Source organism: Somniosus microcephalus, chromosome 1 (assembly GCF_052327205.1).
Source record: "Somniosus microcephalus isolate GS21.2 chromosome 1, FLI_Smic_1.0, whole genome shotgun sequence".
Classification (NCBI taxonomy): domain Eukaryota; kingdom Metazoa; phylum Chordata; class Chondrichthyes; order Squaliformes; family Somniosidae; genus Somniosus; species Somniosus microcephalus.
Genome location: NC_140987.1, coordinates 1,838,042 through 1,863,423, shown reverse-complemented (window position 1 = coordinate 1,863,423; position 25,382 = coordinate 1,838,042). Strand labels below are relative to the sequence as shown.

At 49.6% G+C, this 25,382-nt stretch overlaps 2 protein-coding genes across 4 annotated transcripts in view; both read right to left on the bottom strand.

Moving 5' to 3' along the window:
• nadk2 (NAD kinase 2, mitochondrial) overlaps positions 1-1,096 on the bottom strand; it is a 93,142-nt gene extending 92,046 nt beyond the window's left edge. For all 3 annotated transcript variants that reach the window (XM_085962746.1, XM_085962826.1, XM_085962922.1), the window contains exon 1: positions 809-1,096. In XM_085962746.1, coding sequence (XP_085818872.1) covers positions 809-988 — 180 coding nt within the window. In that variant the 5' untranslated portion in view covers positions 989-1,096. The remainder of the gene's footprint in view (positions 1-808) is intronic.
• LOC147123888 (nipped-B-like protein) overlaps positions 1-25,382 on the bottom strand; it is an 832,420-nt gene that overhangs the window by 723,367 nt on the left and 83,671 nt on the right.

Here is a 25,382-nt window from a genome sequence, read left to right as displayed (position 1 = left end):
GCCCCCAGCCCCAGACTCCCGACCCAGACCCCCGGCCTCCCGCCCGGTGTGTGGGAGAGAGAGTTTCCCAACTCCACTCCTCAAAGGCCCGGCTCCAGTGACTGCACTCCGGCCCCCAGCCCCAGACTCCCGGCCCGATCCCCAGCCCCCCGCCCGGTGTGTGGGAGAGAGAGTTTCCCAACTCCACTCCTCAAAGGCCCGGCTCCAGTGACTGCACTCCGGCCCCCAGCCCGGCCCCCAGCCCCAGACTCCCGGCCCAGACCCCCGGCCCGACCCCCAGCCCCCAGCCCGGTGTGTGGGAGAGAAAATTTCCCAACTCCACTCCTCAAAGGCCCGGCTCCAGTGACTGCACTCCGGCCCCCGGCCCGGCCCCCAGCCCCAGACCCCCGGCCTCCCGCCCGGTGTGTGGGAGAGAGAGTTTCCCAACTCCACTCCTCAAAGGCCCGGCTCCAGTGACTGCACTCTGGCCCCCGGCCCGGCCCCCAGCCCCAGACTCCCGGCCCGACCCGACCCCCAGCCCAGACCCGGCCCGGCCCCCAGCCCCAGACTCCCGGCCCAGACCCCCGGCCCGGCCCGACCCCCAGCCCAGACTCCCCGCCCGGTGTGTGGGAGAGAGTTTCCCAACTCCACTCCTCAAAGGCCCGGCTCCAGTGACTGCACTCCAGACTCCGGCCCCCGGCCCAGCCCCCCGGCCCGACCCCCCAGCCCCGGCCCCCAGACTCCCAGCCCAGGCTCCCCGACCCCCAGCCCCGGCCCCCAGCCCAGAGTCCCTGCCCCGAACCCCGGCCCCGGCCCGGGCCGCACTCACCCGCTCCCGCAGCCTCTCTCGGCCCCGCTCCCCCTCCAGGCAGCTCCGTTGCTGCTCGAACTCGTAGCGGGTGGTTTTGGCCAACACGGCCACCCGGCCGGGCAGGAAAGGCCCGGGGCCTGTGGACAAGGCCCGCAGCAGCGCGCCGGCCGGGCCCCGGCGGACCCGAGCGAACGCCATGGCTGAAGCCGGTGCTCTCGGGCCGCTCTCCCCCCCGCTGATTCCCGGCCTGATCCCGAGCCTCGGCCGCTGGGCCCGCACCGCTACTGCGCCTGCGCCGCCTCCCGGGTGCCCACTGCGCCTGCGCCTGCGCCGCCACCCGCGTGCCCACTGCGCCTGCGCCGCCGGGTGCTGTAGTCCCGCAGTTAAAGGGACAGGCCCCATCCTTGCCCTCTTCAAGGAGAAAGCATTTTGGGCCATTCGACCGTGATGGCAGCAGAAGTATACAAGTGGGCATATGTTCATTAAAAAAGGAGTGCACCGCGAGCCTAGAGTTTGTGAGCCTGCCTTACATTCATTCATATTTAATAAACTTGCAGAATGGGCATGTCATTGGCAAATGAACTTCAATATAGATGTGAGGTGGTTCATTTTGGTCGGAGGAATAAGGAGGTCACATAATCTTAAGGCTAAAGTAATCAAGGGATATGGGGAGAAGGCAGGGACAGGGTACTGAACTTGGATGATCAGCCATGATCTCATTGAATGGCGGAGCAGGCTCGAGGGGCCAAATGGCCTACTCCTGCTCCTATCTTCTATGTTTCTATAATCCTTGGACAATAAGTGGTCTAACTGGGATAGAGGAACAGAGGGATCTGTGGGGAATGTAAGATTATCAGTGATGAGTTGGTTTCTAGAAGATCTTATAATCATTGATATCTTATAATCATCAGTAATGGATTTATAATAGTGTAAGAATTAAAAGTAGAAGTCTGTAATCATCAATTGTATGCAATGATAACTGGAATTATATATGACATGTAACCCTTTTTCTTATAATTAAAAGCCTGTGAGTAAGCTGTAACCCAGACTGCCTGGAGTGAGAAAGGGGACTGCGCTAGTCGAATAGTGAGGCTGTGGGTAAAAGTTGGATATTAGCCAACAGTAAGGATGAGGCATAGAGTGCAGCTCACCTGGGAACAAAGGTCAGATATAACTGTAACTGTTCGAATGTTATGATGTCTGCAGTGAGTTAAAAACATAGACATAGGCCTTCTTATATATCAAGGGCAATAAATCTCTACAGTGTGGAGACATGTTGCCATAACTACCCCAGAAGTTAGTTAATAGTCTATTAAATAGAAGCACGGCAGGGCAGCTCAGTCCCGTGGAATGCACGTCTTGTGCCATGTGGGAACTCCAGGAAGCTTCCCATGTGCTGGAGGAGCTTGAGCTCCAGGTTTCGGAGCTTGAAAAAAGGAAGAAAGAAAGACTTGCATTTATATAGCGCCTTTCACGGCCACTGGACGTCTCAAAGTGCTTTCGCTTTACAGCCAATGAAATACTTTTGAAGTGGAGTCACTGTTGCAATGTGGGAAACACGGCAGCCAATTTGCGCACAGCAAGGTCCCACAAACAGCAAATGTGATAATTTGGCAATTTTGTTATGTTGGTTGAGGGATAAATATTGGCCAGGATAACTCCCCTGCTCTTCTTCAAAATAGTGCCATAGAATCTTTTACGTCCACCTGAGAGAACAGACGGGGCCTCGGTTTAACGTCTCATCCGAAAGACGGCACCTCCAACAGTGCAGCACTTCCTCAGCTCTGCACTAGAGTGTCAGCCTAGCTTTATGTCCCCCAGTCCCTGGATTGGGACTTGAACAACAACAGCTGGCATCACTGCGGTGCATCCGAGAGGCTGAGAGCTACGTGGATAGCATGTTTCAGAAGGTGGTCACCCTGCAGTGTAAGAGTGTGCAGGCGGAGAGGGAATGGGTGACCGCCAGGCAGGTAGCGCAGGAATCCCCTGAGTGCATCTCACTCTATAACCGATATTCACTACTGAATACTGGTGAGGGCGACTGTTCCCTGGGGGAGTACAGCCAGAGCAAAGTCCATGGCACTACGGGTGGCTCAGCTGTACGGGGGGGGGAGGAAGAAGAGTGGGAGAGCAATAGAGATAGGGGATTCGATAGTTAGGGGAGCAGACAGGCATTTCTGCAGCCCCAGACATGACTCCAGGATAGTATGTCGCCTCCCTGGTGGCAGGGTCAAGGAATGAGATTAATAAGCAGGACCTCAAAGATAGTAATCTCCGGATTATTCCCGGTGCTAGTGAGTATAGAAATAGGAGGATAGAACAGATGAATGTGTAGCTGGAGAGATGGTGCAGGAGGGAGGGCTTCAGATTCCTGGGACATTGAGACCAGTTCTGGGGGAGGTGGGACCTGTACAGGCCGGACGGGTTCACCTCAAGCAGAAGCAAGGTGCAAAAAGGATTGGGAGAGACAGATAGCACTAGAGTAAGAAATAGTACGGTATTAGGTGAGATCAGACTAAGAGAGAATACAAGAAGGTGTAAGATAGGTTTACAGTGCATGTGTGTGAATGCATGAAGTGTGGTAAATAAGGTTGGTGAGCTGCAGGCGTAAATAGCCACATGGGAATATGATGTTGTGGTGATAACGGAGGCTTGGCTCAAATAAGGGCAGAATTGGGTACTAAATATTCCTGGATATAAGGTGTTCAGGAAAGATAGGGAAGGAAAGAAAGGAGGTGGGGTGGCAGTATTGATCAAGGAGAATATTAGTGCTGGAGAGAGAGGATGGCCTGGAGGAGTCAAGGGCAGAATCTATTTGGTTAGAGTTGAGAAACAATAGAGGTGCCAACTAGTGGGAAAGATATAGAGGAACAAATTTGCAGGGAAATTACAGAGAGGGGCAAGAACTATAGAGGAGTGATAATGGGGGACTTCAATTATCCTAATATAGACTGGGATAGTAATAGTGTAAAGGGCAGAGAAAGGGAAGAATTTCTGATGTGTGTTTAAAGAGCAGATAGTTCGGGTACAGTCAAGGTGAAGGGATTATTACAAGTCCTAGCACTTTTCAGGCTACCCCAGATCAGGTGTATTCCCCAGACATTCACCTTCAATTAAAGTTAGAGATAGCCAAATTCTATAAGACGCTTAAATGGGTCTAAAGATTCAGGCTGTCTTTCCCTAAAGGAAAGGATCGACTGAAGATGTTATCGTCCTCCAGATAGCACTTTTAATAAGTTTAACTAGACTGTAACCTTCCGGATATTATGAGGGTCTGGAATAGCCCTCAGAATTCTGCAACTCCTTACAAAAGCGTGTACAGAAATTGGGTTTGCGAGATTGATACAGAAATACTCTGTGAGACAATTCCAAAAATATATAGATTTATTTAAGAGCCAACATTCATTTAACAGCTGTTGAGTCAGTCGCAACATTAACAATTCAAAATTTAATAGCTTACATTTCTTATCAGAGATCCTTATTCTCAAATCTTAACTTCGTTACATTTCCACACTTCTACTTATTCTTAATCCAGAATATCCACCAAAATCAAATACCTTGATTACCCGAGACTCAAAGTTGTAGGCTTACAGAGTGGTTCTGAAGCCGAGAATCGCTTGCCCGTCTCCAGCAACTTCTGTTTTCCCATTTGAAAATCCTATCTTTTATACTCTTTTTTAGTGGTTTATTCTCTGAAGTTTTCTGCTGATGTAAGCTAATTATCTTTAAGTCATTCCTTTTGTTGACTTCTTTCTATTCTTACTGTCAATTTAGCTGCTGCATGCATAATTATGTCTCTACCTTTAGGTGTTCCAAAAACCATCATAAAATGGCTACAACAGATTTATCTCTTTGATGTCATTCTTATCGAAGATTTTCCATTCAATTCTTAACATTGGCTTAACTGGTTATAACCACAGACGTTGTGACTCTGTGGTGTTCCAAGTTCAATACAAAAACAATGTAATTGCTTGGTGCATCTATTGAAGTCATATCTTCAAAGTGTTCTGCAGGCATCATATTTACTACATGTAAATTAAAACCACTTTAACCAGGGTGTTTGCTTGTTTTCTAGCTATCTCAATTGGTTGCATATTTAATTGTGTTTCCTGTCTTATTTGATGTTACTTTTACAAAGGCACATAGTTTTTTAATATTCTGTTCCTGTTCGAAGTGTCAGTTTCTAACACTTTACTTGGGTCATTCCATTGTGTTGGTTACAAACCGCAGACATTTTGGAAGCAAGCCTTTACTTTTTCAATAGGGCCATTGTTTTAGCATTAACAATCAATTCCCATTTCAAAGCTTGTTGTGTTTACAACTTGTGTTATCAAACCATCCCATATCAGAAGCCTGTTTTGACACAGCTTGTGTCACTGAGGCTTTAGATTTTTAGACCCAGTATACCATGTATTAATAATGTCAGAAATCTGTTCATATTATGGTGTATCTCTTGAAATATGGCTTATTCCATCACAGAGGTACATTCCCATGAGGGGGAAAGGTAGGGCAACTAAAGCCAGAGCTCCCTGGATGATGAAAGAGATAGAGAGTAAGATGAAGCAGAAAAAGGGGGCGTATGACAGATGTCAGGTTGAGAATACAAGTAAGAACCAGGCTGAATATAGAAAGTTCAGAGGTGAAGTGAAAAAGGAAATAAGAGGGGCAAAGAGAGGCTATGAGAATAGATTGGCAACTAACATAAAAGGGAATTGTAAAATCCTCTATAGGCATATAAATAGTAAACGGGTAGTAAGAGGAGGGGTGCGGCCAATTAGGGACCAAAAAGGAGACCTAAGCATGGAGGCAGAGGGCATGGCTGAGGTACTAAATGAGTACTTTGCATCTGTCTTCACCAAGGAAGATGCTGCCATAGACATAGTGAAAGAGGAGATAGTTGAGATACTGGATGGGATAAAGTAGATAAGTCACCAGAACCGGATGGGATGCATCCTAGGACGCTGAGGGAAGTAAAGGTGTAAAATTGCGGAGGTACTGGCCATAATCTTGATGAGGTAACAGAGAGGGTTGAGGGCAATGCGGCTGACGTAGTGTACATGGACTTCCAAAAGGCATTTGATAAAGTGCCACAAAATAGGCTTGCCAGTAAAGTTGACGCCATGGAATAAATGGGATAGTGGCAGCATGGATAACATCTCCCCTTGACATTCAGTGGCATTACCATCGCTGAATCCCCCACTATCAACATCCTGGGGGTTACCATTGATCAGAAACTGAACTGGACCAGCCATATAAATACTGTGGCTACAAGAGCAGGCCAGAGGCTGGGAATTCTGCGGCGAGTGTCTCACCTCCTGACTCCCCAAAGCCTTTCCACCATCTACAAGGCACAAGTCAGGAGTGTGATGGAATACTCTCCACTTGCCTGGATGAGTGCAGCTCCAACAACACTCAAGAAGCTCGACACCATTCAGGATGCACTGCAGCAACTCGCCAAAGCTCCTTCAACAGCACCTTCCAAACCCACGACCTCTACCACTTAGAAGGACAAGGGCAGCAGACGCATGGGAACATCACCACCCACAAGTTCCCCTCCAAGCCACACACCATCCTGACTTGGACCTGTATCGCTGTTCCTTCACTGTCGCTGGGCCAAAATCCTGGAACTCCCTTCCTAACAGCATTGTGGGTGTACCGACACCATATGGACTGCAGCGGTTCAAGAAGGCGGCTCACCACCATCTTCTCAAGGGCAATTAGGGATGGGCACTAAATGCAGGCCTAGCCAGCGACGCCCACATCCCATCAATGAATTTTTAAAAAGTGACAGGAAACAGAGAGTCGTGGTGAACGGTTGTTTTTTGGACTGGAGGAAGGTATAAAGTGGGGTTCCCCAGGGGTCAGTACTAGAACCACTGCTTTTCTTGATGTATATCAATGACTTGGACTTGGGAGTACAGGGCACAATTTCAAAATTGCAGATGACACAAATCTTGGAAGTATAGTGAACAGCGAGGAGGATAGTGACAGACTTCAGGAGGATATCGACAGGCTGGTGGAATGGGCGGACACGTGGCAGATGAAATTTAACGCAGAAAAGTGTGAAGTGATACATTTTGGTAGGAAGAATGAGGAGAGGCAATATAAACTAACGGGTACAATTCTAAAGGGGGTGCACGAACAGAGACCTGGGGGTATATGTGCACAAATCATTGAAGGTGACAGGGCAGGTTAAGAAAGCGGTTAAAAAAGCATATGGGATCCTGAGCTTCATAAATAGAGACATAGAGTACAAAAGCAAGGAAATGATGATGAACCTTTATAAAACAATGGTTCGGCCTCAACTGGAGTAGTGTGTCCAATTCTGGGCACCGCACTTTAGGAAGGATGTGAAGGCCTTCGAGAGGGTGCAGAAAAGATTTACAAGAATGATTCCAGGGATGAGGGACTTCAGTTACATGAATAAACTGGAGAAGCTGGGGTTGTTCTCCTTAGAGATCATGAGGGGTCGAGACAGAGTAGAGAGAAACTGTTCCCATTGGCAGAAGGGTTGAGAACCAGAGGACACAGATTTAAGGTGATTGGCAGAAGAACCAAAGGCGACATGAGGAAAAACATTTTTACACAACAAGTGGTTAGGATCTGGAATGCACTGCCTGAAAGGGTGGTGGAGGCAGATTCAATCATGGGTTTCAAAAGGGAATTGGATAAAAACCTGAAAGAAAAACATTTGTAGGGCTCCGGGGAAAGGGCGGGGGAGTGGGACTAGCTGAAGTGCTCTTGCAGCGAGCCGGCACGGGCTCGATGGGCCGAATGGCCTCCTGTGCTGTAACCATTCTATGATTCTATGATTCTATATGAGTCTTGATGGTCAAAAACAGATGATGTCAGGAGGTCATAAGACTAGAACCTGCGTAAGGTGCTACGGGCATGGCATCTTTATGATTGGTTTTGGGTGTCAGCCAGTGATTGGTTCAGGAGGACTCCATAGTTTTTAAATGAGGGTAAGGGTATAAGAAGGAGGTCTTAACAGCCACAGAGTGTAGAGATTTCAGGAAGAATCAAGGTGACACCCAGGAGACAAAGAGAGACCAGAGACGAGAGACCAGAGATACAGGGTGCAGCTTACTTACGGTTACGGCTTCTACCCAGAGGATAACGGAGTAATATAAGTCTCAATTATATTCTGTAAACTGCTGCTCAAATACTGTAATGTATTAAGCTTTGCTTGTGCTGAATAAAGTTAGATCACTGTCACCAGTACGGGTCAACCTCGAATCATTCGGAACCAGGGTCCCTCTGGGATCTTACAAATTGGTGAGCCAGCCAGGAGATTGATTGACAGTTGATTCTTTTATAAACTATTCGGTGGAAGCAAGACCCTCGGACTGACGTGTCTCCCGGGTGTCTCCCAGGTGTCTCCTTGATTCTTCCTGAAATCTTCTGCACTTTGTGGCTATTAAGACTCCCTTCTTACCCTCATTCATAACCTATGGGGGGAGAAATTCGGTATCACCCTCGTTTGGGACGGAATTATCGGCCGGGCGCAAGGTTTAGCGCCTGGCGCTAATTATCGCCTCCGACTGCAAACTTAGCTTTTATCACCCCTGGAGGTGATTGGAGCGCTAAATCAGGCGCTGCACACCTGTCTTAAGGCGCAAAGGCCGAGCAGCGAGGCGCTACCTCAGAGCGCGGGCGCAGCGCAGGTGATATCAGTCAGCGATTGAACACAGACACACTGACGCCATCCTTTTTCTTGCAGGCCAAACTATCTCATAACAGGAGACTGCAGCAATGGACGGGTGGAGAGCGGCCTCAGCTGCAAACCCTCAGCGATCTTGAGGCGCGCGTCCACAGGATTGTGGCAAGCCGGGTGATCGGTCCCGTCGCCCCTGGAGAGGTCGACCCCGTTCGGGACAGCAATGGTAAGGTCATCAGCTTTCTCTCCTCTCTCATTCCACTTGTCCCTCACAACACCAGCCTTTTACACTTTCAATCCAACTTACTAAATCGCTGCACTCCTTCCTCCCTTACTGCCCCCCTGTCCTCACGCTAAAGCCACTCTTGTACCTCCCTGCTTTCAGATGGTGATTCACCAGCTGAGGAGACGGGCCCTCAAGCTGCCAGTGGGAGTGAAGCTGCAGGCGAGGAGGAAGAGGAAGCCGGAGCCTCAGCACCAGCGTCTCCCGAGGGAGCCCATGCCCACACTGGGACCACGTCTTCCCTGGAGGGGAGCAGGGGGGAAGGGTCTGTTGAGGGTGAAGCTCCGGGACCCAGTGGGCTGCAGTATCGCGATGGGGGTAGGGAAGCACTGGACGCAGAGAGGGAGCGGCTCATCGCTGAAATGAACACCCAGGTGGGGGACATGCACACTCAGCTCATGGGTGCAATGGGAAGGGTGCCCAAAAGATGTAATAGCAGAGCACTTGGAAAACAGTGACAGGATTGGACAAAGTCAACATGGATTTACAAAAGGTAAATCGTGCTTGACTAATCTACTGGAATTTTTTGAGGATGTAACTGGTAGAATAGATAAGGGAGAACCAGTGGATGTGGTGTATTTGGACTTTCAGAAGCCTTTCGATAAGGTCCCACATAAGAGATTAGCATGTAAAGTTAAAGCACATGGGATTGGGGGCAAGGTACTGGCTTGGATAGAGAACTGGTTGGCAGACAGGAAGCAAAGAGTTGGAATAAACGGGTCTTTTTCCGAGTGGCAGGCAGTGACTAGTGGGGTACCGCAGAGATCGGTCCTAGGACCGCAGCTATTCACAATATATATTAATGATCTAGACAAGGGAACTAGATGTAATGGGCCAGAAATTCGCGGCCAGAAGCGTGAGTATGGTCGGCTTACTCACGCTTCTGGCCGTTGGAAATGCCGGCGTTCAGCATGAACAGCGCATGCGGGGAACGCCGGCATTTCCAGACCTCGAGCGCGTGCGACTGCACAGGCAGCGCTTGCGCAGTGAACTTCGTGGATTTCATTCATGAAATCCGTGAGGTTAAGTCCTTAGAAGTTACACTGAAAAAAGCAAGTGTAAAGTTGTTCATTGGCTGCGGAGGAAGATATATTTTATCGTGGAGCTTTTGAAATGCAATATTTTTGTTTGGGAAAGGGAGGGAAGTTATTTTAAGAAATTTTAAGTAAGTTTAAAAGTTTAAATTTTTTTTTTAAAAGGGTTTTCAGAACGGTAGGTAGAAGGAGCAATTGTGGCTGTGTGAATGGAATGTGAGAATGAGTTATGTATGTATGTCCACATATATTCCTTTACGTATATGTATGTATGTTTTATATTCCTTTACTAATGTGTATGAATGTATGTTTTTAATTATGATTTTCCAATAAGTTACTTTCTCTGAAAGTCATAATTAAATAATACATTCATACACATAAGTAAAGGAATATATACATAACACGCAAAGGAATATATACAGACATACATACTTTCAGAAACTCCACGATAAGAAATATCTTCCTCCGCAGCCTCTGTAGCAACTGTACCCATGCTTTTTTCATGTGTAAGTTGTAATGACTGGACCTCACTGAAAGCATTAGTGAAAGCGGCGAATTATACTGCGCACGCGCTGCCTGTGCAGTCGCACGCGTTCTGCCTCTGAACCCCTTCGTTCAGAGGACAGGAAATGCCGGTTTTCCCCACATGCACTGTGCATGCTGAAAACCGGCATTTCATCCGGCCAGGTGCGTAAGTACCCCGACCGTACTAGCGCATTTGGAAGGGAATTATTGGGCCAACATTTTACATGTCAATAAAATAAAAAATTTAACAATTGCACGACTTGCCCCCTCGCATCTGCGACTGAGGGTCCAAGGAGGTGCATTGCGCAAGAGGTCATCATCGGACGTATCCTCACACTGTTCCCTTTGGGGAACTGTATGAAGTGGTGGAAGGATTTATGGCCGTGATTAACGCTCATTCCGTGACCGTAACCATCTTTGAACCAGCCATTAGGGTGGTTAGTCCTATGGCGGGAGGGTTTTACGGGCTCCCACAACCCATCTGAGGGGGGGGGGCCACCAACACCCACGGACGCAAGTATCCCGCTGGATGTCCACCCAGAATTTAAAGTTGGAGCTCCGACTCCACTTGCCGGGACTGTCTGGAGTGGGGTTCAAAACCCTACTCCTTCTGGCCCAGCGGCGGGGATGCTTACTGCTACGCAAAAGGCCCACTCCGCACAAAAGGTGACACCCATACGTTTCCTGCGCCTTTTCCCTCCCCGTGACTGGAGCCCTATGCTGCCATTTCACGTTGCTAATCGGATTGGGCCTTTGTCATAGCGGTAGGATCCCCGCCGCTGGGCCAGATCAGGGTAGGGTTTCGAACCCCGCTCCAGACAGTCCCGGCAAGTGGAGTCGGAGCTCCGGCTCTAAATTCTGGGTTGACATCCAGTGGGATATTTGCGTCCGTGGGTGTGGGTGGCCCCCCCTCCTTGTATAGCTTGTGGGAGCCCGTAAAACCCTCCCATAGGACTAACCGCCCTAATGGCTGGTTCAAAGATGGTTACGGTCACGGAATGAGCGTTAATCACGGCCATAAATCCTTCCACCACTTCATACAGTTCCCCAAAGGGAACAGTGTGAAGACACGTATGACGACGACATTGCTAAATAAATAAATGGAATTAAAAAAATTCTTTTAGGGCATTTAAAAGTCTTTAAATTGCTTTAATTCTCTTTAAAATTACTTCAGATTACTCAAAATAATGTAAACATTTATAAAAGTTACCAAAATCTTCAAAAAACTTCCAAAAACCTATTTAAACTGCTGCTTTGCATGTAAAAAAGCAAAGCAGCTTGACAGAAACATTGGGGGCGTGTCCAGTGAAACTGAGACCTCAAGGGGCGTGTCTCACTTACACTGCACGCTCCTGGCTCCGCGCTGGCTGCACTCCTGGGCGGCGTGACGTCATACGCTGCCGGGGATTCTTCTTTCAGTTTCTGCAAGTGCAGGCGTCCCTGGAGCTGATCGGCAGGAGCGCGGGGTAAGTGCAAATACGGGGCTTGCATGCGCTGCAAGCCCCGTTCTGGAATTTCTGGCCAATTATCTCCAAGTTTGCAGATGACACAAAGCTGGGTGGGCGTGTGTGCTGTGAGGAGGATGCCGAGAAACTCCAGGATGATTTGGACAGGTTGGGTGATTGGGCAGAAGCATGGCAGATGCAGTATAATGTGGATAAATGCGAGGTTATCCACTTTGGTGGCAAAAACAGGAAGGCAGATTATTATCTGAACGGCAATAGATTGGGAGAAGGGGAAGTGCACCAGTCGCTGAAGGTAAGCATGCAGGTGCAGCAGGCGGTTAAGAAGGCAAATGGTATGTTGGCCTTTGTAGCGAGAGGGTTCGAGTACAGGAACAAGGATGTCTTGCTACAGTTGTACAGGGCCTTGGTGAGACCACATCTTGAGTATTGTGTGCAGTTTTGGTCGCCTTATCTGAGGAAGGATGTTCTTGCCATGGAGGGAGTGCAGCGAAGATTCACCAGACTGATACCTGGGATGGCAGGAATGACGTATGAGGAGAGATTGGGTCGATTGGGCTTATACTCGCTAGAGTTTAGAAGAATGAGAGGGGATCTCATTGAAACTTATAAAATTCTAACAGGACTAGACAGACTAGATGCAGGAAGGATGTTCCTGATGGCGGGGAGTCCAGAACCAGGGGTCACAGTCTAAGGATAAGGGGTAAGCCATTTAGGACAGAGATGAGGAGGAATTTCTTCACCCAGAGAGTGGTGAACCTGTGGAATTCTCTACCACAGAAGGCAGTTGAGGCCAATTCATTAAATATATTCAAGAAGGAGTTAGATATATTTCTTAAGGCTAAAGGGATCAAGGGATATGGGGAGAAAGCAGGGACAGGGTACTGAATTTGGATGATCAGCCATGATCTCATTGAATGGCAGAGCAGGATCGAGGGGCCGAATGGCCTACTCCTGCTCCTATCTTCTATGTTTCTATGTTTCTATGTTTCTATGTAAAAGCATTGATCGGCTGGCAAGGAGTGTGGAGCACTCCGCTGCAGCACAGGCCGATGCAACGCAAGTGCTTAGTGCTGCAATTCAGTCACTGGCTGCCATGATCCAATCTCAGACTGCTCTCATGCAGACTCAGATTGAGGCCACACGAGCACCGACTGTTGCCATCCTCGCTGGTTCGGACACATTTCCCCGGGGCTCTCACCGCGCCGCAGCAGGCCAGCAATCTGTGCTCCAGCAGATTGCTCTGGATGCTGATGTGCTGCCCCGTGGGAGTGCCAGTGTGTCGGTCGAGCAGGGAGTTGCTGTCCTCTCTCAGGATGACAGCATTCCTGCTGCCACCACTGTCACTTCCCCATTGCACTCGCCGCCGCCTGTAGCCCAGACTGCTGCCGCCCATGCAGAGTTGGTGCAGTCTGCAGCCGGGCCCCCCAGGCCCAGAGCTGGTCGCGGCCATCCCTCAAGGGCATCTGCAGTCTCAGGTTCTGACAGTCAGCAGCCTTCCACCAGTCTTGCTGCAGCCACTGGGGCCCCATTACGGAGCAGCAATAGGGTGGGAAGGGGGGAAGTGCGCAAGGGAAGGAGATCACCCTCGAAGGGCAAACAGTAGGAGGTGTGACAAAATGTTGGGAATTTTTTTTATTAAAAGCCGAGGTTCATGTTCAAACTTTTGTTTAGTGGTTTGGACATTATCTCCAGGTTGTGAGAACCAGCTATGTTAATGAATGATTTTCTGTGTTTGTTTCTATTAGTTTATCATGAAGAAACGACACACACAGAGTTTGTAAAATAATAAAGTTTTTGTATTCAAAGTGTACATGTTTGGCCTTTGGAATCATTGCTGCCTTGGCCGGCTTTGGGGTTGCGGGTTAGTTTCATTCATGTTGTTCTCCGTGCCAGAAGCCATTTATATTTCTAAGTTGCATGAAAGTGTGAATATAGTTGATTGTCCATTTTAATTTAAGATTGCGCACCCAGAATTGGGAAAACACAGAACTACAATTTAAGTGAATTGCTGGTGTGGATTTATTTGGACTGATATTTACTTGTGCAACTTAGGAAAGCAAAAACAAAGTTTGTTTACAAAAGATAAGTTTCAGTCCAAGGCTTCAGTCTGGAAGTCACGGTTGTCATGGTGTCTGGTCAAAAATTAATTTGAACTCTTCAAAACATCGGACTCGAGTTAATAAAAGACACGTCGTCTTGTTTTAAATCAATTTGAACAATTACAAAGCGCTGTTATTGCAAGTCTGTTGATGAAAGATAGGCAGTGTGAGCAGTGTAGATGGAAGCATAAAATTACATTGAGTAGATTATTTTTATTTGTTCCTGGGATGTGGGCATCACTGGTAAGGCCGGCATTTATTACCCATCCCTAGTTGCCCTTGAGAAGGTGGTGGTCTGTGTGGTGAAGGTACTCCCACAGTGCTGTTAGGGAGGGAGTTCCAGGAGTTTGACTCAGCGACGATATTTCCAAGTCAGGATGGTGTGTGACTTGGCGGGGAACTTGGAGCTGGTGGTGTTCCCATGCGCCTGCTGCCCTTGTCCTTCTAGGTGGAAGAGGTGGCGGATTATTATCTAAATGGCAATAGATTGGGAGATGGGGAAGTGCAGAGGGACCTGGGTGTTCTTGTGCACCAGTCACTGAAGGAGAGCATGCAGGTGCAACAGGCGATTAAGAAGGCAAATGGTATGTTGGCCTTCATATCAAGGGGGTTCGAGTATAGGAATAGGGATACCTTACTACAGCTGTACAAGGTGCTGGTGAGACCGCATCTGGAGTATTGTGTACAGTTTTGGTCGCCCCATCTGCGGAAGGATGTTCTTGCCATGGAAAGAGTGCAACGGCGATTCACCAGGCTGATACCTGGAATGGCGGGAATGACCTACGAAGAGAGATTAAATAGTTTGGGCTTGTACTCACTGGAGTTTAGAAGATTGAGAGGGGATCTCATCGAAACATATAAAATTATGGCAGGCCTGGACAGGCTGAATTCAGAGAGAATGTTTCCAATGGCCGGGGAGCACAGAACCAGGGGCCACAGTCTAAAAATAGCGGGCAAATCATTTAAAACAGAGATGAGGAAGAATTTCTTCACTCAAAGAGTGGTGAGCCTGTGGAATTCCCTGCCACAGAGGGCTGTGAAGGCTAATTCAATAAATATTTTCAAGAGAGAATTGGATATATTTCTGAAGGCTAAGGGGATTAAGGGTTACGGAGAAAAGGCGGGGACGGGGTACTGAACTGGTAAGATCAGCTATGATCTCAGACGAAGATCAGCCATGATCTCATTGAATGGCGGAGCAGGCTCGAAGGGCCGAATGGCCTACTCCTGTTCCTATCTCTATGTTTCTATGTTTCTATGTTTGGAAGGTGCTGCCGAAGAAGCCTTGGCGAGTTGCTGCAGTGCATCTTGTAGATGGTCCACACTGCAGCCACGGTACGCCGGTGGTGGAGGGAGTGAATGTTTAAGGTGGTGGATGGGGTGCCAATCAAGCGGGCTGCTTTGTCCTGGATGGTGTCGAGCTTCTCGAGTGTTGTTGAAGCTGCACTCATCCAGGCAAGTGGAAAGTATTCCATCACGCTCCTGACTTATACCAGAAACATATTCCAGAAACGCTGTTTACGGAGGTCACGGACCATCATCAAAGACCCTACCCACCCCAGCCACAGTCTGTTCGCCCTCCTGCCATCTGGGAGACACTACAGATGCATTTGCACCCGTACGACCAGATTTAGGAACAACTTCTTTCCCAGGGCTGTCATCCTACTGAACTCCACAAATAAACTCTAAAGCCTGCACATCTGCCAATGCACTTTATTATGGTTATGTTTATGTTAATGTATTACAAGCCAAATATATGTTGAATGTTTAAATGTCTTAATCTAAATGTACACTCTCGGGAGCCGCAAGCCTACATTTCGTTGTACTGCACTTGTGCACTAACAATGACAATAAAGTTGATTATTATTGTGCCTTGTGGATGGTGGAAAGGCTTTGGGGAGTCAGGAGGTGAGACACTCGCCGCAGAATACACAGCCTCTGACCTGCTCTTGTTGCCACAGTATTTATGTGGCTGGTCCAGTTACGTTTCTGTTCAATGGTGACCCCCAGGATGTTGATGGTGGGGGATTCGGTGATGGTAATGCTGTTGAATGTCAAGGGGCGGTGGTTAGACTCTCGCTTGTTGGAGATAGTCATTGCCTGGCACTTGTGTGGTGCGAATGTTACCTGCCACTTATCAGCCAAAGCCTGAATCATAGAAAGTTACAGCACTGAAGAAGGCCATTTTGGCCCATCGTCTCTGCGCCGGGTGTCGCCAGGTCTTGCTGCATGCGGGCATGGACTGCTTCATTATCTGTGGAGTTGTGAATGGCCCTGAACACTGTGCAGTCACCAGCAAACATCCCCTCTTCTGACCTTATGTTGGAGGGAAGGTCATTGATGAAGCAGCTGAAGATGGTTGGGCCTAGGACACTGCCCTGAGGAACTCCTGCAGCGATGTCCTGGGGCTGTGATGATTGACCTTCAACAACCACAACCATCTTCCTTTGTGCTAGGTATGACTCCAGCCAGTGGAGAGTTTTCCCCCCGATTCCCATTGACTTCAGTTTGACTAGGGCTCATTGATGCCACACTCGGTCAAATGCTGCCTTGATGTCAAGGGCGCTCACTCTCACCTCAGCTCTGGAATTCAGCTCTTTTGTCCATGGGGGTCCAGGCACATAGATCATTAAAATGTCATGAACAGGTACAGAAAATAATCAAAAACGCGAATGGAATGTTGGCCTTTATATCTAGAGGACTGGAATACAAGGGGGTAGAAGTTATGCTGCAGCTGTACAAAACCCTGGTTAGACCACACCTGGAGCACTGGGAGCAGTTCTGGGCACCACACCTTAGGAAGGATATATTGGCCTTGGAGGGAGTGCAGCGTAGGTTTACCAGAATGCAACGGTTAAATTACGAGGAGAGATTACAAAAACTACGGTTGTATTTCCAGGAATTTTTTAAAAAAGAGGGTGATTTGATCTAAGTTTTCAAGATATTAAGGGGAACTAACAGGGTCGATGGAGAGAAATTTTCAGATTGATCACATTGACTAGTGTCAGAAGAATCAGAGGCTAACCAGTGCGTCTTGGTTATAAGTGACTGCTTTCCCAAATGAGGGTAAGTAGCAAACATCAGAAATTGAAAATTGGTTTGAGGAAGAAAGGATAAGGTAGTCTCTGATGGAATAAAGAAGGAGAAAGGGAAAGACTCGGTCCCGTTTCTACTGTCAATAGCTGTAAGATTTGAGTGCAGTGCCTCTGTGAAAAGCTTGTGTGACGGTTTTGCTGCCACTGTGGCTCCGCCCTCTTTTCTCTCGTGTACGAGTGTTAAACGTTTTGTTTCACTGAAGAAACTAATTTTTTTTGTTCAGTTATATTCAATATTTTACAGTCATCTGGAGAGAGTCCTGAAGAGAGAAAACGAAAGATGTCATTTACTGTAAGCACGTGCTGTTTTGTTTTATTTGATCTGTTCTGTATTGTGTTTAGTCAATAAAATATTGGTCTGAATTAAATTGGAACTATTGAGGTTTAACTAACCCATCAAATGGTGAAAACCCGACTTTCATTGTGGCCACAGTGAAATTCTGGTCATTTTAAATGGTTGGGGGGGGTCTCTAGATCCAGACATGGGGCTTTCATACTGACAAGGGGAGACACCTTACACTGGAGCAGAATTGGTTCACAGGATGTTTAACATTAATACTGATGTTGGTAACGATTTCTGCTGGTTTTAACCGATTTTTAATTCCTTGGGATGGATAAAAATTTGGTAAAGTTTTTGTGCCTTCGTGGCTCACGTTTTGAAATTTGGAACTGAAGGAGAAACTGAAATTTATTGCATCAAGAAATTGTCTGCAAGTTTTAAAAGGTACAAAGACTGAAAAAAAGTAAGATGTGTTTGGTTCTTTGGGAAAGTTTTCTTAAATTTCCGTGAAGTGAGGCAATAGCGTCTGATGGTTCGCTCCGCCGTCTTATAAACCCGCAAAGGAGTTAACCCTTTCACTGACAGTGGTGTCCTCAATGATCCAGCAACCACTTTTGTATTGCTGGATGTAAATTTATACGGGGCATTATTCAATTTAAGATTCCTAATTTAAGTGGATATTTCCCCACGGTGACAGAAGGAAATTATGAATTGACAAATTAATCCCTTGGATTCTTAAGCAGAGCCACAATGGATTCTCTGCTTTTTTGTTATAAACAGGGGAGCACGGTTTCCCGGACCGTAAGGAGGTTGATGGCATAGCCAGAGATCCAGCAGTTTGAAGAATTTATCGACAGACATTGTCAGACATCAAATGTCACAGCATGGTGACAATTTGGACTTAATGCTTTAACCCAGTCAGGGTCACTTGTATCTTCTGGGACAGAGTGCTCGAGAGGGCGAGATATGGAAGTTACCTCCAAAGTAATTGTGAGCACTTCTGTCTCTAATGTAAAACCACCAAACCTGGGTATCGATTGTTTCTGAAATAGGAATTGATAAAGATAAATTGATGGGGGTTGCTGTTTTAAGCACTCGAGAAGGGAAAATTGAACTGAAGTTTAAAGGGATAATCACATTTTTATTAAAATAAATGGGTTGAGAGCATAAGAGCATAATAAGTAGGAGCATAATAAGTAGGAGCAGGAGCAGGAGTAGGAGCAGGAGTAGGAGCAGGAGCAGGAGTAGGAGCAGGAGTAGGAGCAGGAGTAGGAGCAGGAGCAGGAGTAGGAGCAGGAGTAGGAGCAGGAGCAGGAGCAGGAGTAGGAGTAGGAGCAGGAGCAGGAGCAGGAGTAGGAGCAGGAGTAGGAGCAGGAGTAGGAGCAGGAGCAGGAGCAGGAGCAGGAGCAGGAGCAGGAGCAGGAGTAGGAGCAGGAGCAGGAGTAGGAGCAGGAGCAGGAGTAGGAGCAGGAGCAGGAGTAGGAGCAGGAGTAGGAGCAGGAGTAGGAGCAGGAGTAGGAGCAGGAGCAGGAGTAGGAGCAGGAGTAGGAGCAGGAGTAGGAGCAGGAGCAGGAGTAGGAGCAGGAGCAGGAGCAGGAGCAGGAGCAGGAGCAGGAGCAGGAGCAGGAGCAGGAGTAGGAGCAGGAGTAGGAGCAGGAGCAGGAGTAGGAGCAGGAGTAGGCCACACGGCCCCTCGGGCCTGCTCCGCCATTCAATAGGATCATGGCTGATCCGAGCCTAGACTCACGTCCACTTCCCTGCCCTCTCCCCGTAACCCCTAATTCCCTTATCTGCTAGGAAACTGTCTATCTCCGTTTTAAATTTATTTAATGTTGCAGCTTCCACAGCTCTCTGGGGTAGCAAATTCCATAGATTTACTACCCTCTGAGTGAAGAAGTTTCTCCTCATCTCAGTTTTGAAAGGGCAGCCCCTTATTCTAAGATTATGCCCCCTAGTTCTAGTCTCACCCATCAGTGGAAACATCCTCACCGCATCCACCCGATCAATCCCCCTCACAAGCTTATATGTTTCGATAAGATCGCCTCTCATTCTTCTGAACTCCAATGAGTAGAGGCCCAACCTACTCAACCTTTCCTCATACGTCAACCCCCTCATCTCCGGAATCAACCGAGTGAACCTTCTCTGAACCGCCTCGAGAGCAAGTATATCTTTTCTTAAATATGGAAACCAAAACTGTACGCAGTATTCCAGGTGTGGCCTCACCAATACCCTGTATAACTGCAGCAAGACTTCCCTGTTTTTATACTCCAAGGGCTAGAAATTCAGTGGGCTTTGCGCCCAGTTACTGCCCAAATAGGGTTTCTGCGCCAGTGTAAGAGGGTGCGCTGATATTCAGCGCTGCGGTAATGGCGGCGGTAGCCGGTAGCGCTGCGCCGACACCGATGACGTCATCGGTGTGCGCAGTGCCCCGGTTCCGCCCCGCTTCCGGCCCAAACCCCATATTTAGTTGCGGCCGCCTCTTCTGCAGTGGCCACAAACAGCGATTGAAAAACGGGGCCGTACTGCTGCGCTACTGGGGCGCTTTAAGGTGGAGGTGCGGCCGGCCGCTTTTTCGGCGGCCGCCTGCCCGCACCTCCTTCCCCGGCCTCCTCCACCACCCCCCCCGCGGCATTGCCGGCTGCTTTCCGCGAGCCCGGCACTTCTCCGTGGTGCCGGGCTCATTTGCCGGCACAATCCAGCGGCGATCTCGCTGTTGCAGGCACCTCCCCCTTAAGAGGAGGAGGCCTGCAGTACCGCAGCCTGCCGCACCGCATCGGGTGGCGCAGCGGCACTTAGAGCGCTGAAATTCAGTTTCAGCGCCCCAAGCGGGGGCGGGCACACCCTGGAATAGTGGCCGGTTCTGACTTGGGGCGCAAAAAGTGAATATCGGACGGTCGCACATGGCTCCGTGCCCACGCTAACTTTTGGCCGTTAGCCAGCTGGCGGGGCCATAGTGAATTTCTAGGCCCATATCTCTTGGAGGTGTTTGTGTCGTTGCCTGTACTGAATGATAAGAAAACTGCATTTGATAGTCTGGCCACTACCCGAGACATCAGGACCATGCAGGGGGGAGATGAGCAAAGACCTCCAGACCCCCCTATGATCTTTTGATAAGATCAATTGAAAGCCTGAGAATGGCTTTGATCGGATGTCACATGTGGTATGATATTGGGATACCGGTGTGTGTGCAAATGTAAACGTGTTACGTGTGAAGTAACTAGCATGCGGGCATTGTGGTAAACCACTGTTATCGTTCACAACCGTTCACTATTGTTACACTGTTGTTATCACTGTTTACACTGTTGTTATCACTACACAAGGTTACCTCTTGCCACGCACACTGTTATACCTGGGCTGACCTCAGCTGACTCCGCCCATGGCTCCGCCTGCTTGCCCAGGTATAAAGGTGATTGCTTGGCCAGTATTCTTCCTTGCTGGAACCGATCACCCACGAGGGTGGGCTTTGTTATTTAGCCAATAAAAACCTATAGTTACTATCTTAACTCGTCGCTTTTCATGGAATGAATTGATAGGTATATCAATTTTATTGGCTAAATTTTGAAATGGATGGACAGCCCCAGCCAAACGACCAGCCAGACGGCCAGCTACAACAGCCACAGCCAAACGGCCAGCCAGACGGCCAGCTACAACAGCCCCAGCCAAACAGCCAACTACAACAGCCCCAGCAGCCGACCTGGCTGCGAGCCCTCCGACCGCCATACCTGGATCTAAACCCACAGGCAGCGAATTCAGCCCTCGACTTCGATCACTGGCTGAGCTGTTTTGAATCCTACCTGGTAGCCTCCGGCGTGCCTTCGGAATCTAAACTACGAGTTCTGACCGCCCAGGTGAGCCCTAAAGTATTTGCACTCATCTGGGACCTTGCTACATACGAGAAGGCCCTCGACCTGCTAAAAGAGCAGTACCGGAGCCCACTAAATACAATGTATGCCAGACACCTTCTAAGATCCCGCTCACAACAGCCAGGAGAGTCTGTAGATGAATTTTTACGGGCGCTACAAACACTCGACAGGGACTGTGACTTTAAAGCTGTAACGGCTGCACAACATGCTGAAGGAAATATCCGCGATGCCTTCGTGAAAGGCCTTCAGTCCGACTACTCACGGCAAAGACTGCTAGAATCAAAGGACCTCGACTTGAAAACAGCTGCAGCCCTCGCTCGCTCCCTGGAAGTGGCCCATCGGGACGTCGAGGTGTACTCCAGGTACAGTGCTGCGCGACCCTGGGACTCGGGCCCGACCCCGGCCGCAATACCCCTCGCACCGCCGCCCCTGGGGCCTACTACGGCGTCGGTGTCCCGCAATCGATCGGGACCGCCACCCCCGGGACCTGCTGCGGCAGCGGAGCCCCGCAATCGGGCCGCCAGCTGTTTTTTCTGTGGCCAGGCGAGACATCAAAGGGCGCGCTGCCCTGCAAGGAACGCGACCTGCTCCGGCTGCAAAAAGAAAGGCCACTTCGCAAACGCCTGCAGAAGGAAAACCACAGATGCCAGCAGTGCCTCATGTGAGTTGTGGGGGCGGCCATCTTTGATCAAGGCCACAGACGCCAGCATTGCCTCATGTGAGTCATGGGGGTGGCCATCTTTGATCAAGGCCACAGACGCCAGCAGTGCCTCATGTGAGTTGTGGGGGCGGCCATCTTCTCCGCCATTTTGTCCAACTTCGTGGGGATCCGCGTCATGGCTTAAAACTGGAGGTGGGTCGTGCCCGTACCCTTCCCTACTGTAGCCATCCCATACCCTACCCTACTGTACCCGTCCCATACCCTACCCTACTGTACCCGTACCATACCCTACTGTACCCATCCCGTACCCTACCCTACTGTACCTGTACCTTACCCTACCCTACTGTACCCGTACCATACCCGTCCCATACCCTACCCTACTGTACCCGTCCCATACCCTACCCTTCTGTACCCGTAGCTTACCCTACCCTACTGTACCCATAACCTACCCTACCCTACTGTACCCGTACCTTACCCTACCCTACTGTACCCGTAACCTACCCTACTGTACCCATACCATACCCTACCCTACTGTACCTGTCCCATACCCTACCCTACTGTACCCATCCCATACCCTTCCCTACTGTACCCGTCCCATACCCTACCCTACTGTACCTGCCCCATACCCTACCCTACTGTACCCATCCCATACCCTACCCTACTGTACCCATCCCATACCCTACCCTACTGTACCCATCCCATACCCTACCCTACTGTACCCATCCCATACCCTACCCTACTGTACCCATCCCATACCCTACCCTACTGTACCTGTTCCATACCCTACCCTACTGTACCCGTCCCATACCCTACCCTACTGTACCCGTCCCATACCCTACCCTACTGTACCCGTCCCATACACTACCCTACTGTACCCGTCCCATACCCTACCCTACTGTACCTGTTCCATACCCGACCCTACAGTACCCGTCCCATACCCTACCCTACTGTACCATCCCATACCCTACCCTACTGTACCCATCCCATACCCTACCCTACTGTACCCATCCCATACCCTACCCGTACTGTACCCATCCCATACCCTACCCTACTATACCCATCCCATACCCTACCCTACTGTACCCGTCCCATACCCTACCCTACTGTACCCGTCCCATACCCTACCCTACTGTACCCATCCCATACCTGTACAGTACCCATCCATACCCTACCCTACTGTACCCATCCCATGCCCTACCCTACTGTACCCGTACCATACCCTACCCTACTGTACCCATCCCATACCCTACCCTACTGTACCCGTACCATACCCGACCCTACTGTACCCATCCCATACCCTACTGTACCCATCCCATACCCTACTGTGCCCATCCCATACCCTACTGTACCCATCCCATACCCTACTGTACCCATCCCATACACTACCCTACTGTACCCGTCCCATACCCTACCCTACTGTACCCATCCCATACCCTACCCTACTGTACCCGTCCCATACCCTACCCTACTGTACCCGTCCCATACCCTACCCTACTGTACCCATCCCATACCCTACCCTACTGTACCCGTCCCATACGCTACCCTACTGTACCCGTCCCGTACCCTACCTTACTGTACCCATCCCATACCCTACCCTAATGTACCCATCCCATACCCTACCCTACTGTACCATACCCTACCCTACTGTACCTGTACCATACCCTACTGTACCCATCCCATACCCTACCCTACTGTACCCATCCCATACCCTACCCTACTGCACCCATCCCATACCCTACCCTACTGTACCTGTACAATACCCTACCCTACTGTACCCGTACCATACCCTACTGTACCCATCCCATACCCTACCCTACTGTACCCGTACCATACCCTACTGTACCATCCCATACCCTACCCTACTGTACCAGTCCCATACCCTACCCTACTGTACCAGTCCCATACCCTACCCTACTGTACCTGTACCATACCCTACTATACCCATCCCATACCCTACCCTACTGTACCAGTCCCATACCCTACCCTACTGTACTAGTCCCATACCCTACCCTACTGTACCTGTACCATACCCTACTGTACCCATCCCATACCCTACCCTACTGTACCATCCCATACCCTACCCTACTGTACCTGTACCATACCCTACCCTACTGTACCCATTCCATACCCTACCCTACTGTACCCGTCCCGTACCCTACCCTACTGTACCCATACCATACTCTACCCTACTGTACCCATCCCATACCCTACCCTACTGTACCCGTCCCATAATCTACCCTACTGCACCCATACCATACCCTACTGTACCCATCCCATACCCTACTGTACCCATCCCATACCCTACTGTACCCATCCCATACCCTACCCTACTGCACCCATCCCATACCCTACTGTACCCATCCCATACCCTACTGTACCCATCCCATACCCTACTGTACCCATCCCATACCCTACCCTACTGTACCCGTCCCATACCCTACCCTACTGTACCCATCCCATACCCTACCCTACTGTACCCGTCCCATAATCTACCCTACTGCACCCATACCATACCCTACTGTACCCATCCCATACCCTACTGTACCCATCCCATACCCTACTGTACCCATCCCATACCCTACCCTACTGCACCCATCCCATACCCTACTGTACCCATCCCATACCCTACTGTACCCATCCCATACCCTACTGTAGCCATCCCATACCCTACCCTACTGTACCCATCCCATACCCTACCCTACTGTACCCGTCCCATACCCTACCCTACTGTACCCGTCCCATACCCTACCCTACTGTACCCGTCCCGTACCCTACCTTACTACCCATCCCATACCCTACCCTACTGTACCCATCCCATACCCTACCCTACTGTACCCATCCCATACCCTACCCTACTGTACCTGTACCATACCCTACCCTACTGTACCCGTACCATACCCTACTGTACCCATCCCATACCCTACCCTACTGTACCTGTACCATACCCTACTGTACCCATCCCATACCCTACCCTACTGTACCCATCCCATACCCTACCCTACTGTGCCCATCCCTTACCCTACCCTACTGTACCTGTACCATACCCTACCCTACTGTACCCGTACCATACCCTACTGTACTCATCCCATACCATACCCTACTGTACCCATCCCATACCCTACCCTACTGTACCAGTCCCATACCCTACCCTACTGTACCAGTCCCATACCCTACCCTACTGTACCTGTACCATACCCTACTGTACCCATCCCATACCCTACCCTACTGTACCCATCCCATACCCTACCCTACTGTACCATCCCATACCCTACCCTACTGTACCTGTACCGTACCCTACCCTACTGTACCCATTCCATACCCTACCCTACTGTACCCATCCCGTACCCTACCCTACTGTACCATACCATACCCTACCCTACTGTACCCATCCCATACCCTACCCTACTGTACCCGTCCCATACCCTACCCTACTGTACCCGTACCATACCCTACCCTACTGTACCCATCCCATACCCTACCCTACTGTACCCATCCCATACCTGTACTGTACCCATCCCATACCCTACCCTACTGTACACGTCCCATACCCTACCCTACTGTACCCATCCCATACCCTACCCTACTGTACCCATCCCATACCCTACTGTACCCATCCTGTACCCTAC